This window comes from Callospermophilus lateralis, chromosome 8, assembly GCF_048772815.1.
Source record: "Callospermophilus lateralis isolate mCalLat2 chromosome 8, mCalLat2.hap1, whole genome shotgun sequence".
NCBI classification, from domain to species: Eukaryota; Metazoa; Chordata; class Mammalia; order Rodentia; family Sciuridae; genus Callospermophilus; species Callospermophilus lateralis.
This window is the reverse complement of record NC_135312.1, coordinates 60,669,085-60,686,637: the sequence shown is the minus strand read 5'-3', so window position 1 is coordinate 60,686,637 and position 17,553 is coordinate 60,669,085. Positions and strand designations below refer to the sequence as shown.

General features: G+C 34.8%; 1 protein-coding gene across 1 annotated transcript; it reads left to right on the top strand.

The window, feature by feature from the left end:
• The first annotated feature begins 240 nt into the window (after positions 1-240).
• On the top strand, positions 241-966 carry Naa11 (N-alpha-acetyltransferase 11, NatA catalytic subunit). The gene has a single exon (XM_076865031.1). It carries the CDS (start codon positions 274-276, stop codon positions 964-966), a length of 693 nt encoding a protein of 230 aa, XP_076721146.1. The 5' UTR covers positions 241-273.
• The last annotated feature ends 16,587 nt before the right edge of the window (positions 967-17,553 follow it).

The window sequence follows — 17,553 nt, the reverse complement described above, 5'->3', positions numbered from 1 at the left end:
AACCCTAAGGATTCTCAAGAACACCCGCTCCGCACCCCCTCTCCAGGAGCGCAGGAACAAAGAGGTGGAACTTCATTGGCTGGGGCGGGCACTTCCGGAGCCACTTAGCACCGCCCTTTCCGCCTCTGGCCTTCCCGCCTTCCCGCCTCCACGCCCAAGGCGCTAGGTTTTGGCTGCCCGGACTCAATTAGCCGAGGCGAACCGGGCCCCTTGTGCTGGCGATAGCCTTTTTCTGTTCACCTCAGTCCAACCGGCTCCCTGCCCGCCGCCATTATGAACATCCGCAATGCTCGGCCAGACGACCTGATGAACATGCAACACTGCAACCTCCTCTGCCTTCCCGAGAACTACCAGATGAAATACTATTTCTACCATGGCCTTTCCTGGCCTCAGCTCTCCTACATCGCTGAGGACGAGGACGGGAAGATTGTGGGCTATGTCCTGGCCAAGATGGAAGAGGACCCTGATGATGTCCCCCATGGGCATATCACCTCACTGGCTGTGAAGCGCTCACACCGGCGCCTCGGCCTGGCTCAGAAGCTGATGGACCAGGCCTCGCGGGCCATGATAGAGAACTTTAGTGCCAAGTATGTGTCCCTGCACGTCAGAAAGAGTAACCGGGCGGCCTTGCACCTCTATTCTAACACTCTCAACTTTCAGGTCAGTGAGGTGGAACCCAAATACTATGCAGACGGGGAAGATGCTTATGCTATGAAGCGGGATCTCTCACAAATGGCAGATGAGCTAAGAAGGCAGCCGGAGCTGAAGGAGAAGGGCGGGTATGTGGTGCTGGGCTCCAGGGAGAACCAGGAGAGCCAGAGCAGCACACTTCCTGGTTCTAAAAAGACCTGTCAGCAGGAGAACCCGGCTGTCCCTGATAGTGGGAGTGACAGCAAGGAACCTAGCGAATCCACGGGGAGCACCGATGTCCAGGACAGCTCAGAAGACTTGGATTCCGCCTCCTAGAGCCTGCTTGAGGTATTCTCTCTTCCCTGATCCATCGCTTCCTATCCTATAATCCTTGCATCATACCTTGGCCTACCCAATCACATCCTATCTTAGACCATTCCAGTCATATTAGGTTTCACCTTAAAAACTACCTGTTACTTTAGGGAAGAGTGTAGTGTAGGTTGGAAGGAGTAGTGTAGTGTAGGTTGCTCACTCTTGGAAGTAAATGTGACACTAACATACAGCGTGTAGATCAAATTAAGTAAAAGAAACATACATTTATCCTCCTTTTTTGGTATGGGTTTTAATTCAGGGTAACCATGTATTGGTGAAAGAAATTTCTTTTTTTTAGAACTCCATTAAATAAGTGGGAATGAATTATAAAATCATAAAATTATAAAATCATCATTATAAAATCATCATTTTGCTTGATGAAATAATGGATCTAGCCAATGATTATCAATAGCTAATACATGAGGTGAAACTTGGAGTATTTTGTCACGATGGATGGGACTGACAACAAACACTTGAAGTCAGTCATCAATCTTAACATCACTAAAAGTAGACATAAATATTATGTACCTCCCAATTCAACAGAAATTACATAGCATCAATTATGAACTATTCTTGCCAAAAGAAAATTGTATGTGTATGTAAAATGCAACTACCACTTTTACAGAAAATAGCTGGAACTATATAGGAGAATGCTGTTAACCTAATCTAGAATGAGAAAATTTCTATAGAACAAATGACCGTTTTTTTTTTTCAACAAGTAAGTAGCATTTTTTTTTTAAGGAGGAAAGGAGTTTTTATTAAAGCAAACTTTAAAAATATTAACCAAACTCAAATGTTAGAAATATTGGATCCTAATTCAAATATGCCAAGTCCAAAACTTTTTAAGATAACCAGGCAAAATTTGAACATGAACTGTATTCTATTAAGAATTTAAAGATTTTTTAAAATAATTTCGTTAAGTTTGCTAAATGGTATTATATTGTTAGATTATAAAAAGTCTTTATCTTTTAGGTCTGGCACAGTGATGCACCCTATAATCCTAGTGATTCAGGAGGCTGAGGCAGGAGGATGGCAAGTCAGAGGCCAGCCCCAGAAACTTAGTGAGACCCTGTCTAAAAATAAAAAATAAAAAGGGCTGGGAATGTACCTCAGTAGTAAAGTGCCTCTGGGTTCCATCCGCAGTACGGGGGAAAAAAAAAAAAAAAGTATTTTTTAAGAGATACATACTAAAATAATTACAGTTGAAATAATGTTGTCTACAATTTGTTTTAAAATTCTACTGTAAAAAAAAAGAAAAAAGAGGAGGAGGAGGTGAAATGAAATAAAATGGCTGCCTGGGGCCATGGCTCAATGGCACAACACCCTGGTTCAATACCCAGCACTGAACACCCCTAAAGATAAAAAATAAGGATTGCAATATATGGTAATTGTTAAGGTGAGAAATGGGTACTCAGGGGGTTCCTTATTATATATTTTTTTAATGTGAAAAAAATTAACATGAGAAAACAAAGAGAAAAATAGCTATTGTACTTTATAAAACATACTAAAAAGCCACTGAAAAGTAGTTTGAAAAGACTGCTATTTTACAAATAATATCAATTGAAATGATATAATACCAGAATATTTCTTCCATCAAAGAATTTTTATCCCTTTAACAATTTCAAGGGTTGGTGAGCTTTTGGCAATTTTGAACTTTTAACTTCTTACCCTAGTGACCTTACCCTTACATGTGTAAATGGACTTCTGGCAAAGTCCAGTGTGGGTACACTGCATATAATTTAAACGAGTGCTATTTGACCAGTTTAATCATTCATAAAAATTATTATTTTCCAGGCATTAGATTTGGAGCTGGGTATACAGCAGTGATCAGGACAGACTGATGTTTATAGTATATAGCATTTAAGAATAAGTTAGACTATATTTTTATGCTGAGATCCTGGATATCCAGCACACTAACCACATTTTATTTTCATTCATTTATAGTTAAATAGGTTAAAATTGTTTAGATACATTAATTTCTTGGGGGCTGGAAAGAGACTATCCTCAAAGGAGTCTTTGCATCTGCCTTTTAATAACCTGAAGGTTTCACAGTATGATTTGTTTGATCTAAGGTTAAAATAAAGGGAGCAAAATAGTCTAAGAGGGAAGATAAGATTATATAAAACTTAATACCTTGAAAGAAGTATTGGCAAATTTATAACTGTCTTTAAAACCCTGGAGAGCTCTATCAAGGCTATTTTATTTAAATCAACAGACTATTAAAAAATCATCAACTTTCAAATTTCTATGTAGAAGGACTTATGCAATATTGATCTAATTTTTATGGCTGTTTGTTTCTCTTTATATTAAACTCTAGCTAATAATAACAGTAATAAGAGATTGCTTTAAAACTGTGTGTGTTTGTGTGTATGTGTGTGTGTGTATCTAAGTGCTTTTTAAGTCTTCAAACTTTATATATCTATATATTTATGTATATAAATATAAAAACATATATTTATATATAGATATATAAAGTTTGAAGAATTAAAAAGTACTTAGCATCTGCTATGAGAAACAAAAATAGCTGCCATTCTAGTAAGGGAAGAGAAAAATGTTAAATAAGAAAATTAATTATTTTGTGGCAGATATAAACTCAGTGTACAAATTCAAAATTCAAAAACATTATGCTGCTTTTTTATATTACTATAATTGTTGTGTTATAAGTTAATGTTTTTCCACATTAATCTTCACTTTCTTCCCAGGTAGAATCTGTTGAGATATTTTTAATCATCCCATCTAATCTTTGGCCCTCACTCTTCACTTCTGGGTCTTTTCCACCCATAGTCTTCTCTAGATCTTGGGTACTCTATACCATGTTTGGGCTGTTTTGTAACAAAGGTTTATTATTTTGTATAATAACTGCTAACAACTGCTGTAAAAAATAACCTTCAAGGGAGGGGGTATGGGGATAGGAAAGACGGTGGAATGAGATGGATGTCATTACCCTAAGTACATGTATGAAGAAACGATTGGTGTGACTCTACTTTGTGTACAACCAGAGACATGAAAAACTGTGTTCTATATATGTAATTTGAATTGAAATGCATTATACTATTATATATAACAAATTAGAATAAATAAATAAATAAAATTTAAAAATAACCTCCAAATATCAGTAACTAAACACATTAAAATCTTATTGTTCACATCAATGTGGTGGGGTTATATAGAGCAGAGGAAAAAAGGAACTGTACTCCAGAAAGTCATTTGAGGATCCATTTAGAGGGGATTTTTGTTAATTTTCTTCTGTAGCCCCTTTGGGCAATCTAGTGAAGCCTGAGAATCCCACCTCAGAAAAATGTTTTATAAAGCAATAAAAATTACATGGGATTATAAAAGAAAATAACGTTTTGAAATACAGTTATCCCTATTTTTAAAATGCCTTTTATCATAATATATGTACTTATTAGAATATGAAGTTTAAAAATCTACCAGTGTGTCTATTGATTATAGTTATTTCAAAGAAAATTTGAGTATGAATATTGAGATCTCTAATAACAGTGATATAATTTGAACATGATTTTCATTGGTGACAGAGTATTACTAATACTCCTGTTCACTAGTGCTTATGTTCATGGTTGAAAGAAATGCTAAGTTTCAGTTCTTGAATCGGTGACTGCCATTTTATAGAATCGTGTCTTCTACTGTGTCATAGACACTCAGGTAGCAGATAAGGGAAGAAAGTACATATAGAAGTTCATATAGGTTTTAAAAGTGAGTCCCATTTCCCCAGCTTATTGCATAGGAGACTGGGAAGTGTAGTTTAGCTTTGTGCTCAGGAGGGAAAGAAAGGAGTCTGGTAAGAGCACAGTGAAGTGTCTGCCACAATGGGAAGCTTCCCATTGTGCTCTGGAATGTGGGAATTTGAGCTAGTAGATTGGGCTCCTTGTTGTTCCCCCCTCCACTGACATAGTATATTAGGTTGTTTTGCATACACACATAACATGTATTTCTTCTGTTTTTGCACAAGCCGGGGCATAGCAAACTATGAAATTCTACCACCTTGTTGCTGTCATGCCTCTCAGTGAAGCCTACAGAAATGACCTCTCTGCTCCTAAATCCTCAAAACTGTCTGAAGCTTCACTTTTAACCCATTCACCAGGAAGTCACCAGAACATAGGCCTAGCCTCCTAATGGGAAAGAAAAAAAGAAAAGGAAAAAAAAAGTTTCTTACTTGCCACAATTGTGGTGCTACTCTTATGGAGCTAGAGTTCAGATATGTATAGAAAAATGTCCTGAAAAGATTAAGTTTCATTTTCTGTTATTTCCACGTTTTTTGGTCTGAGCAGCAGAGAGAGTTAAAGAAGTGATGGTGAGTAGGACAGCTGATGAAGGAAAATAGTGTATTTTCATCTAAAAAGCTATAATAAAAATTATTGCTAACACTATGGAACTCACTATGCCATATTTACTATTCTACAGACTGTCTTTGAAGTGTCTCATTTAGTTCTTCTGATATTGCTGTGAAGTAGGTACTGTTATTCCAGTTTAAAGAGGAGGAAATCATGTCACAGAGAGGGCTGCTCATCATGTAGGTAGTAAGTAGAGAACAGAGGTTCACACTTATGTAGTCAGACTCCACAACTGTGAGGATTAAATAAGATGATTTCTATAAATTGCTAAGCACAACTCCTCACATAATAAATATTCCGTAGATTTGGACCCTTAAAATGATCTCTAGTACTAGTAACTATTCAGGTTCTCTGCTTCTCTGCAGTAATCAAATGATAGAATGTTGTGTATGAATAGCAACAGTTTGCAGTCTTGGAAGGGGGATGCATCTTAACGATTAAAATAGCTTTCACTGACAAGCTGAATGTCAAAGCATTCAGCTGAATCAACACTCATCAGCAGCAAAGTTTCTAGGGAGCCATAGCAATGAAGACAGGTCAGTTCAAAACATGCTGGTTGAGGCAGGAATGCCATCAAACTGCTGCACATCTCCTGACAAAAAATATGTGTCTGATGATTAATAACCAAAAAAAAAAAAAAAAAAAAAGCAAGATCTTAGCATTTTCAGTTGAGCAGACAATATTGAGTTAACTAAGGTTACACTGGTGACTCTCCCTTTCTGGTTTATTCTTCCTGTCGTTAAGCTGTCATTCTAACAAAAAGTTGTTAAATGTTCACATGAGCATTCACTGAAATAGACTGTTCTTAATTTTACCAGACAACTAATTATAACTGGAATGATATAATGAAATATGGAAGAAAGTTAGAGACTGACAGGTCTGGTAAATTCCTAGTATAACCTTACCCCAGATATGCCAAAAACCATAGATTTCAAATGCATCTGCACTCTATGAAGAAAAGGAGGGGGTTGGGAAAAGATAAAATATTGTTTTGAAATACTAATCAGAAAGATTTCATTTGTTGAATTATTTATAATCTCTAACAATGTCACCTTTCAATCAGTGTATGGTGTACATTTAGGATGAATTAAATACCAACTTTGTCAGAGATAACTGATAAAAGCAGAGATTCTCCTAATCCTTTTTCTGGGTACTCTCTCTATGCTCTAGTGTATAAAATGTAATATACTTTATGGTAGAAGAGGTAAGGAAAATAGAATATTAAAAATTCTGTAAATGGATAATGGATCAAAGGGCCAGGGCAAAAGTCTTTCTGAAAACATTCTGCAGTCCTATATTTATAGATTAATATCTTCATAACATTATAGAATATTTTTAAAGTAAAGCCATAAAATTCTGTTATATGTTCATAAAGTCACATTAACAATTAGTGTATATTCCTCAGGCTTCCCTAACCAACCATTAAGAAAACCTGGTAAAAATTTGATCTTAATAAGCTAAGAAATTAAAGGCTATAATGTTCATATTTATTATTATTATTTTTATTCTAATTTGTTATTTGTGACTATAACATATTTTGAAGGGAATCTTTATGAAACTGTCTATACTATTAAACTACCCTAGAACACTTATTACAATTGTTTAGCTTTTAATTTCTTAAAAATACCAAGCAGTGTTTACTGAGATAATTAAAACAATCGTGTAATGTTTAGTTTTTCTATAATTTCTTTTGCATACCTATACTAACAGTGTTTATAATAAATTGAGAAAGGTAATAATGATAGTATTTTTAACCTATTCCTTCACATCTTATTCCTCTTCAATTGGATTTTATATCATTCTGCAGTTTGATTCATCATTGTGATTCTGGAAACAGACTTTTCTGTAATGATGACTTTGTACAAAAAATGCTTTTTGCTTCTCTAGATAGTAACCTCTATCTATTACTTCTGTGTGCAAGTGACAGATAGGAAAAGATAATTCACCTTTATAGTTGTGGCATCCTTCTCTGTTGTATTCCACTAGCCTTTCTTTAGTTTAAATATTCTTTTCATGCATTACACAAATCTCTTTACCTTAAGGATAGGGTCCATGTCTTATTTGTTTCCTTAATGTCTGGCAGATTATTCATTCATGGTAGTTACTAGTGAGCAGCCATTGATTTATTAGATAAATGGATGGATCTTCTTAAGTACCCATATTGTAATTTTAAAGAGAAAATAATGTATATAAATACTACTTTCTGTTACTTAATGTAGGTAGCGCACTTTAAATTATGAATAAAGATACATAGTGTGTGTTTTGTGTTCCTCTTCTGGTCTCAGAAAAAGAAAATAATACTTAAAGAACTGGACACATTGCATCTAACTTATCAAGAGCCAAGAAAGTCTCATTTTTTTAGAATTTAAGTTCCTTTTGAGTGAAGTTGGATAGTATAGGATTTAAAGATGGGAGCAGAAGGATCTGTTTTAGTTTTGCAAAAGGTTCTTCAGGACAGATCTTAATATTTCACTGTTCTACATACACACACACACACACACACACACACACACTCTCACACACACACTCTCACACACACCCCTACACATGCCTTTATTCTAAAGGCAGAAGTAGCTTTAGGTATCACAACATATATTCATATGTCCTCCTGGTAGGGAGGAGAGGATCAGTTTGGATTTTTTGTATTATTATCTAAGTTCTCCCTGAGTTCCATGGAGATAAATATAGTCCAAACATGATTACTTGTTGCCTTACTGATCTACTACTGAAGCCTGTCATTGGTTAAACTAGTATTCTTCCATAGCTTTCCAGTGCAACCATAGCCTTTTGTCCTCCCTTACTCATTTACTCTCTTACTTCTCAACAGCGTTGCAGGTCCACACGTCTCAGCCACATCTACCCTCTGAATGCTGGCTTAACCTGTCTGCTGTGCAGCATCTGCTCTGAGGTCATCTCACAGTGATCTGAAAGACTTGTGATTTTCAACTCTCAACAACTTTCCATATATCCTACTGAGATCATAAAGGAAGACCTGGATGCATGAATGACTGTGCAAGACCCAAGGAAGCTTGAGCCTGCTATTACAGAACCTTCCTTGGCCGACCCATTCCATGCTGCCATTTTCTTTTGTTTGTAGTTGTCCTATGTTGGGTGTGGTTATCCTGCAAGGTTGTTTCTTGGAATGCCAAACAGGAAGGAGAGCAAATTCTTGAAACTTCCTGAATTTCAGTTTTTGCCATTATTTATCTGGTTTTCGTCCTTGAAAGGGTAGACAGGACCACTGCGTCAGACCACATGCCCCTTTCCTCCACTTTTCTGGTAGAAATATCTATTTCCTTGTCCTCTCTCTGGAACTTTCCCTTTGTCCTATGCTCTTCCTTCTTAAAGAGGCATTTACCCCCTTCCCAGTAGGAGAAGGTGGTAAGTGTTTCAGGCATACAAGCAGAAGTTGGAATCCCTAATCCACTTGATTGTGTGAGTTTGTGGATTGTTTTTTTGTAATGATGAAACTTGTTTTTCTTGAGGATCTGTAGTGTTCACATACAGTGCTGTGACATTTATTAATAATATATTTAATTCTATCAACAACTCTGTGAGGTAGGCAGTCATCATCTTTGTTTTACAGATGAGGAAACTGAAGCTCAAAAAAGTAAAAGGAGTGTCCAGAATCTGAACCTAAGTCTGTTTGAATTCAAAGCCAGAGTTCCCTCTGCTTCCCTATTGCCACTCTTTTTGCCTTTTATTTACAAAAATATTAAACATCCACAGAAAGGAGAATCTGCTGTTTAAATATGTTAAGTGTTGACTTAATGTATGACAACTATATGTCATCTGTAAATATTTTATATAACCTTCAGTTGTAATCCTCTTTTTAGTATTTTTAATCTAGTAAAAATAAGACAAAGTACTTTGACCTCTCCCATGAAAGTCACTAGATAAATCCAGAGTTATCATTACTGAACATTGTTTTTAGGTTCACTAAATGTGAATTACCAAAGTATATAGCATATTTCATGCTTAAATTTTTATGAAAACTGGTACATATGGATTTAAGTCTAAGCCCTGATATTAACTATCTGATGACAAGAGATAAGTCTGTTCTCTGTAATCATAATCAGCCCTGCTAAGTACTTCTTACAAACCTACCCCAGTGCACTCTGAGAATTTCTGCCTAATGTTATTCTTAAATGATTGCCTGAGGCAGATATAAGTCTTTTGTGTGTGTGTGTGCATAAGTAGAATTTGCCATTTTGTGTGCCAATACAAATCTCACATCTATCTTTCTATCTTTTTAATTTTCTCCCTTACCTTTGAAACTATTTTATTCTTTCCCCACAAGCATGTGTTTATCTCTTTATTTTTAAATATTACAGCTTTCTAACATCTGTCTCTAGGGCAGTATAATCTTACTGATGAAATATTCCATGTTTTCCTTGAGCTCTTGTCAATATGTCTTCGTGTTAACAGCTCAGCAGATGGAGAAACAGAAGGAGTAGCCTCAGCTTACCTGAGTGATTTCTCTCCAGCACCAAGCACATTGACTGTCTCTAGTAACTATTGATAAGAGTTGGAATAACTGAAAAATAAGAAATGATATCTGACTTTGCAGTGAAATTTACTAAAACTATTGGCTGCTGTTCTTTGTTACTAGGAGACAACAGAAATTACAGCAACCTACCTAGTTTGGGCTATGCCTATTTAGATAATGAGAGTAAAATAAACAATAATACTAATATTGCTTTGGGCATAAATTAGCATGTTCCCAGGTGGTTCCAGGGTAATAATGGTGATTTAGCAGCAGCAGTGGCTTTTTGCAACACAGAAATTGTGGGAGCCTCTGGCACTGCTTTTTGTAATAGCATTGTTCTTTTTACACAGGACAAATTATGTTTTTTTTTTTTTCCCCTGAATCTACTGCCTGCTTTTTACTGAAGCATAATCCTGGAGAGACCAAAGCAAGACTTTGAAGCAAGGATGTAGTAAATAGTGTGAATACCCTTGTGCCAGCCATAGGGAATGACCCACACCCCTTTCTTTCATATGCATCTTTAAAGAAACTATTGACTGGGCTCAGGTTTGTCAGTAAATTGTTCAAAGATGTTAGTGTCATCAGGATGCAGAGTTTTCTTTGGTTAAAAGAAACTTGTGAATGCAGCCTGTGAGTTACCTAGTTACAAATCTGTGGATTTCACTTTGGAGATAAGAACAAGAGGGAAGAAGAGATGACTCTTAAATAAAAATAATGGAGTATGTGGATGAGTGAGAGAAATTGGAATAGTGCTGGAAATTAGAACAAAGCAGTGAAGCTTTGGAAAGGATCAAGAAATAGCTTAAACAAAGTTTTCTCAAATTTTTACATATAAGTAAGTCATCTTGGGTTTATGTTAAAATGCAAATTTTGTTTCAATAGGTCTGAGGTGGGGCCTGAGTATCTGCATTTCTAACTAGTTCTGCACAATGCTGATATTGCTAGTCCAGAAAGCATATTTTTGTAAGTAAGGGCCTTAAAACTCATTTCTAACCCTGGTACTGCAGTTCACATAACCTGTGACTCACCTTTAGATTGATTTGGATTAGACCCTAAAGAATTCAAAATCTCATTATTAACTATATACTCACATAAATCCTGTTTGTCTTTGAGATTGTGTCATGAGGTTGTCGGCCTAATAATTTAAGTAGAAATTTCAAACATATCAAAATGTATACAATAAAAATTATTTATATACAGTGTATGAAATCTATCAATAACATTACATCATATATTAGGATGTTTTGATAAATTTTTCATCTTTGGCATCTAAACAAATAGAATGAGATTTTAAAATTTTCATTTCTAACTCTATTGTGTTCATTGGTCTATAAACTACCCCAGACACTAAAATTGTTTTTCATTCTAACAAGATTTGAGAGGGGATTTGAAAGGTACTGCTAAGTCTCTCTCTTTCTCTATTCATCCCTCTCCCCGTCCCACCCTCGCTGTCTGAGCCTAGACCTGCTCTTTATTGGAAATAGTACAGGAAATACTTCCAAGAGCTATTTCCCATTCAAGGAGAATAATTTCTATCCCAGTGTTTCTCAAATATAGTCTATATACCTGTTGCATCATAATCACCCAGGTGCTTTGTTAAAAATTAAGTTTCTTTGATTCTGGTTCAGATTTACAAAATCAGAGCTCTGTGTTTAATAAGTTCAGGTGATTCTTTTGCAGTGTCATCTGTAAACCACTGATTAATACAAGGCATTGAAATTTTCAAAAAGAATTTAAAGGCACTCTCCATTGTTAATAAGCTATAGATTTAAATTAATTTTAATAGAAGCAATATAGGACTCAGAACCTATACAACAATTTTTTTATTATAAAATATGGGAGTAGTTGAGGTGGTATATGGGAATTATTTTCTCATTTTCTGTACATATAAAACATCTCTAATTTAAAAATTAAAACAATTTTACATAAGTGAATATTTGATAAATATGTGTGATTGCACATATATTTTATGTGTGTTATCATGTGTATTCTTTTTTTATTGGTTGTTCAAAACATTACAAAGCTCTTGACATATCATATTTCATACTTTAGATTCAAGTGGGTTATGAACTCCCATTTTTACCCCAAATACAGATTGCAGAATCACATCGGTTACACATTCACAATTTTACATAATGCCCTATTAGTAACTGTTGTATTCTGCTGCCTTTCCTATCCTCTACTATCCCCACTCCCCTCCCCTCCCATCTTCTCTCTCTACCCCATCTACTGTAATTCATTTCTCTCCTTGTTTATTTTCCCATTTCCCTCACAACCTCTTATATGTAATTTTGTATAGCAATGAGGGTCTCCCTCCATTTCCATGCAATTCTTTTTAAGGCATTCTTTTTCATCATTACTCCTCACCGCTACAACTTATCCTTAGTGGTATATGACAAACCTGAAGAGTGATATCACTCAATACAAATCACACTAGGAAATTTTCCTAATTTTGTTTCCACAGGGGGAAAAATCAAATTTTGTAATGTCCTCTTAGAAATCAGACACCTGGTAAGTGTAGAGCCACACACACTTTTGCTTGTGGCATCATCATCTGAGTGTCTTGGGATTGAACTTTCATTAACAATCCCTAGTCAAAAGCCAGTGAAACAGACCAAGTAACATATTAAGGTCCTCTTCATACATTTTTCCTAGACATGAATGCTTTTTTGAAGTCTTGAAAGGCACATCATTTCCTTGAGATGCACTTAAAGGGTTATTTAAATGCCCACATTTCTTAAATGGAAATTACATTTTGTGAAGTTTTGAAAAGTCTTCATTATATATCATACATACATTGCTTTCCTAGCCAAAATTAGGATAGATTTTCCATCTTTGGAATGGGGGTCATCACCTCACCTGCATATTATAAACATAAACCTATATATATAAAACAGTACTTAGCATGTTGAGCAATTTTTATAAGAGACGATTTAATAAAGTGTGAAATCATGCACCTCAGGGTCCAAGTGCTTATGTTTTAGTCCTATTTTGGCTTATTGGCTTATTACCATCTGGATATCCTCTGGCACATCAATGTTCCCCTTTACAAAGTAGAGATAAACAATAACATGCACTCTGGGATACTGTGTAATGAGATAATATAAGGAAAATGCATTGTCATTTGTTAAAAGACATGTAAGTAATATTGCTAACATTTTTACTTTCAGAGATTTTTATCCCCAAGTTTAAACTGCTATGAAATAATAGTGGTCATTTTCTTTTTCCTCTATAGCTGCCCAGAAAAAAAAAATCAGTGTTTTAGGAAATTTTTCATCAAAACAATATGGACATTTATGTGAGCATTTTAAGGGATGAAATATGAAGACGGAAGTTAATTCCTGCAAATATAAAAAAATCTATCTGTTCATTTGAGAAGAAAAGGTGGCTTAATAAGTTGTTTGTCTCTTGTTCTCTATAATCTAAGCATTCATATGTAATAAGTTATTCATGCCAATCAAATTATGCTTATTCTCTCATTTACATGGTTTTGAGTAAGAGATTCAAACACTCAAGTGTAACCAAAGTTTTCATATACTCAAAAATTTTAGTAAACCACTAGGATAAGCATCTGGCTGGTTTTCCGTGGAACTACACACAGTGTTAAGTCCTGTCTAACTTTCATTCCTGAAAACAAATGAAAATTAAAAGTTGACTATCAAGTAATAGCTATCATAAAGAATTTTGAATGAAAACATGTAGGAAGCTTCTAGGAAACAATTATTTCTAATTGTTCCTTTGACATTCCATCCATTTTACATCCTAGAACAGTGTATCTTAATAAGTTTCCTGGGAGGTAAGAGGTATGCCTTCCCTTTGTGAAGTGGCAGAATGTGAAGAAAAAGGTGAGCAAAGCAGCACCACAGAAATGCCCTTAAAGAGATCTAAAAATGATCCCTTAAGCAGATCATTTTAGAAAGGTGTACACATGGAACTTGAAGATATATGATTCAAGTCCTTTAAGATCACTCATTCCTTTGTGTCTCTTGAACAATCTCTGATATATTTTTCAACATTCCTCATGTTATTTAGTTTTTTTCTTCCTTATAATTGGGGTGATGGGATGTAGATTCCTTCAAATACACCAAGCATCTAAGGCTAAAGCATCATAATATTTGTGTACTTAATGGATTAACAGCTTGCCTAAATTGCATTGAGTTAATGGGTACTAGTAGTATCACTACCCATGGTTAAAACTCATTCACTCTGGGGCTGGGGTTGTGGCTCAGAGGTAGAGTGCTTGCTTTGCACTTGTGAAGCACTGGGTTTAATTCTTAGCACCACATCAAAATAAACAAAAGATATTGTCCGTCTACAATGAAAAAAAAATTTAAAAACCTCATTCACTCTAAGTTATACTAACTAGAGCTTATCCTGAAGTACCTGCTTTGAGAATATTCAAATAATTTCACAACACTCTGCCTTACAAATATGGCAACCTTATCAAAACTAACCCTTTACCAGGTCAAAAGGAGCACCAGGAGATAATCTGAAATAGTAATTCATCAGTGAGTCATAGAAATATGAATTCAGAATTATAAAATCAGTTTAGAGGAAAGTATATAATGGAGGAAATTTATCAGCTGTTAGAAAGCCAAAGGTTGTTTATGAAGTCTATATCAAGTCCTGTGTTATTCTTATAAAAAAGTAGAGATCATTTTTATTTCTCATTGGGATTTTATTTGCACAATAAAGGGAAGTAACTTTCAGTATAATTGGACATTCTGAATAAAGAAAGAAGGCTGTATTTATCATTTAAATTTTTATATGCCAATACAATTCTGATTACAAAATATTCGGGTCAATTTTACTAAAAACAAAAATTCCCATCTTTAATGAAGAAAAAGCATGATAATGACTTATCTTAGAATGTAAAGCTTTTAGAATCACTCTGTAATTTATGGCTTATCCCTGAGAATTCAAAGATTTATAAGTTTTAAACATTTTCCAGAACATAATACATACTGTCTTATGTCAGATACAGCTAGGCTAAGCACAGGGCATAAATGAATTCTTTATTCATCCTTGATACCCAGTATTCTGTTACTCTTCTCTGGTTTGCTCAAGAAGAGAATTCCCTCAAAACAGTTCATAGCCCCATATTACTTTGTGCTTCCTTCCCCATTCTGTTCCTTTCCTACAATTATATAAATCAATTGGTTCATCAAATACACATTATAACTGGTAACAAGCATAATTTTATTTCACGCAAAATTATTAGTAACTGTTGGATTTCTTGTACAAAGACTACTTATGAAGTACTTATAAAGAATATTTACATTTAGTTCAAATAAGCCTCTGATTGTTAAGATAACCCTACTTGATCAATAAGATTATTATCTAACTTCTTGAAAGATCTAAACTGGGACTTCAGGGCGACTTGCCATTGTGGAACACAGTTTACAAAAGGAAGAAGGCATTTCCTGTCTTTAAGCTAAAGCTACAGCTACTTAGTAAACAACACTATGATAAAAGCATTTTCTACATTGTTTCCTCCTCTATGTTCTTCTCCCATATCTGCAACAATTTTAAAGTCTCAATTTTCACATCCATAAAATAGGAGTAATTGTAAAGTTGCTATGAAGGTTAAATAAAATTATGTAAATTTTCTAGGTCAATATTCAGAAAATGGGTATATAAAAATATTGGTTCAGTTACTTCCCCTATAGTTGTTGAGTAACCATTTTAAGAGGCCAATTATTTCAGTACAGGATTATGCTTGAATATCATTTTAGACAAAAAGATTACTCAGTGATTGTAGGCTGTTCCTACCTGCCCAGTCTTCTTTCTATTATTTTCTGAAATGTCTTGAAATAAGACCAGGCAATAGCAGGTGCACAGATAAAAACATAAAAGAATAACAAGGAAGATAAGAAATAATATTGCCAATAAAAATTTTCCTAGATTCCACTTTATACCAATACTAGTAGAACATCAGTTCTTTTCAATCAAGCAATCAGTGGTATTTTAAAAAGAAAAACTTCAGTGAAGTTTTATTCAATAGTAAAGCACTTCTATTTTCATTTCCTATTTTCAAACCTAAAAGGCAAGTGTTTCCCCTCACATATCCTTGCACAAAAGGTAAAAATAAGAGGCACAAATAAAGAACACATTACATCTTTTAGAATGTGTTTCTCCAAATTTTATAGCAAAGAGTTTACTTAAAATAGGAAAGCATGATGGTTATCAGTGAAATCTTAAATACTTAAAACTCAGTTTTCACTTTGGAAATACAAATAAAATAATATGACATGTTTTGAAAATATAGCACAATATAGTTTTGATAGGTGTTTCTTTATGCTTTTGAAAGAAAACTAAAATACCATTTTATTCTTTATGCATAGCATAGTATGTTTTGTCTATTAAAAAAATAAATGAGCACTAATCTAAGAAATCATCTTGACCAGCATTAATGACTAGTTTGGTAGTTAACAGCCTGAGGCATAGCCAGAGGCCATTAAGGCTGGGGGGTAGGGAAGGTTGGGGGATTGTAGTTTACCAGTAATTAACTATAGGTGTGAGTCAAGACTTCCTAATAGAAGATATATAAGTTACTCTGGATGATTCTGTCTGTGTGTTTATCCTTTCATATACCCACCTTCCTCCCCTACTCTGCACCTTTTTTAATAAATAGGAAAAGAAGATGATACCATCATTTCACAAACCAGGTTGGATTGGAAATAATTCATGTAATGAAAGAGATGCTCAGGGGACCAATTAATGCCTTTTCAAGCTTGGACTATATAAGAACCACTTAAAAAAAATCAGTCTACCACATTAGTTGATTGTTGATGAATTGAAACTCAATCATGAGATCATAAGGATTTTTTGGAGCTTTTTTTAAGTTTTTAATCCTATCTCAATAAAAGTAAATACATAAGGATTATAAATAAACCAAATCTGAAGTAATATAGATTGAGAGAACCTCAAGAGGGTCAGGAGATAATGAAGATTATACCTCAATATTGGGATTATGATGTTAGTTCTTTATTTCAATAAAAGTGGATAGAGATCTTTCATATCAGGGACAGGGCTTAGCTGTAAGGACAAAGTAATCTTCTGGGAATTATGCATACAGGCTTGACATCATTTTTATTGGATGGCTGATGAACTGGAAAACTCCAGGATAGCCAGGCTTTAATTTGTAATCTTAATTTTCATATAAATCGGTACATTTCAGGGGGAGGGAGTGGGGGATGTGAGGACATTGATGCTTGCTAGCCTTGTCGTAATAAGACAGCCCTGAAGCACAGGCTGCAGCACTAACTCATTCAGTATCTCATTCTGTCTTTTCCTCTATCCATCTGTCTTCCATCTTTGCATCTATCATTTAACGAAATTTACAGCCTGCAAATACCAGAGAAGCTAATGTTAGTGCAATCTTCTCTCTACCTCCTCTTGGAATGATCTATAGTAATCTACTTAACATAGACATGCACACTATAATGCACAATAATTTAGTCTTCACCCAGGAAAATGACTGCAATTGTTTTGCAAGCATACATTAATGAGGTTTTTTTTTTCATCTTCTTTTTATCTTTTTAAAGGCTATAGGGCATGAGAGAACACTAGTTTCCCTTCATAAAATAATTATCTTGGTATTTTCCATATATGATTTCATATCCATGGGGTTACATGGGGGCAAAGTTATCAAACTAGAGCATAATGGTTATTTATTTGGACATATGGGAACTAGACTAGTGTATTTCC

Coding starts and splice junctions, on each gene's coding strand:
- Naa11 (XM_076865031.1), top strand. CDS start 274: ATGAACATCCGCAATGCTCGGCCAGACGACCTGATGAACATGCAACAC.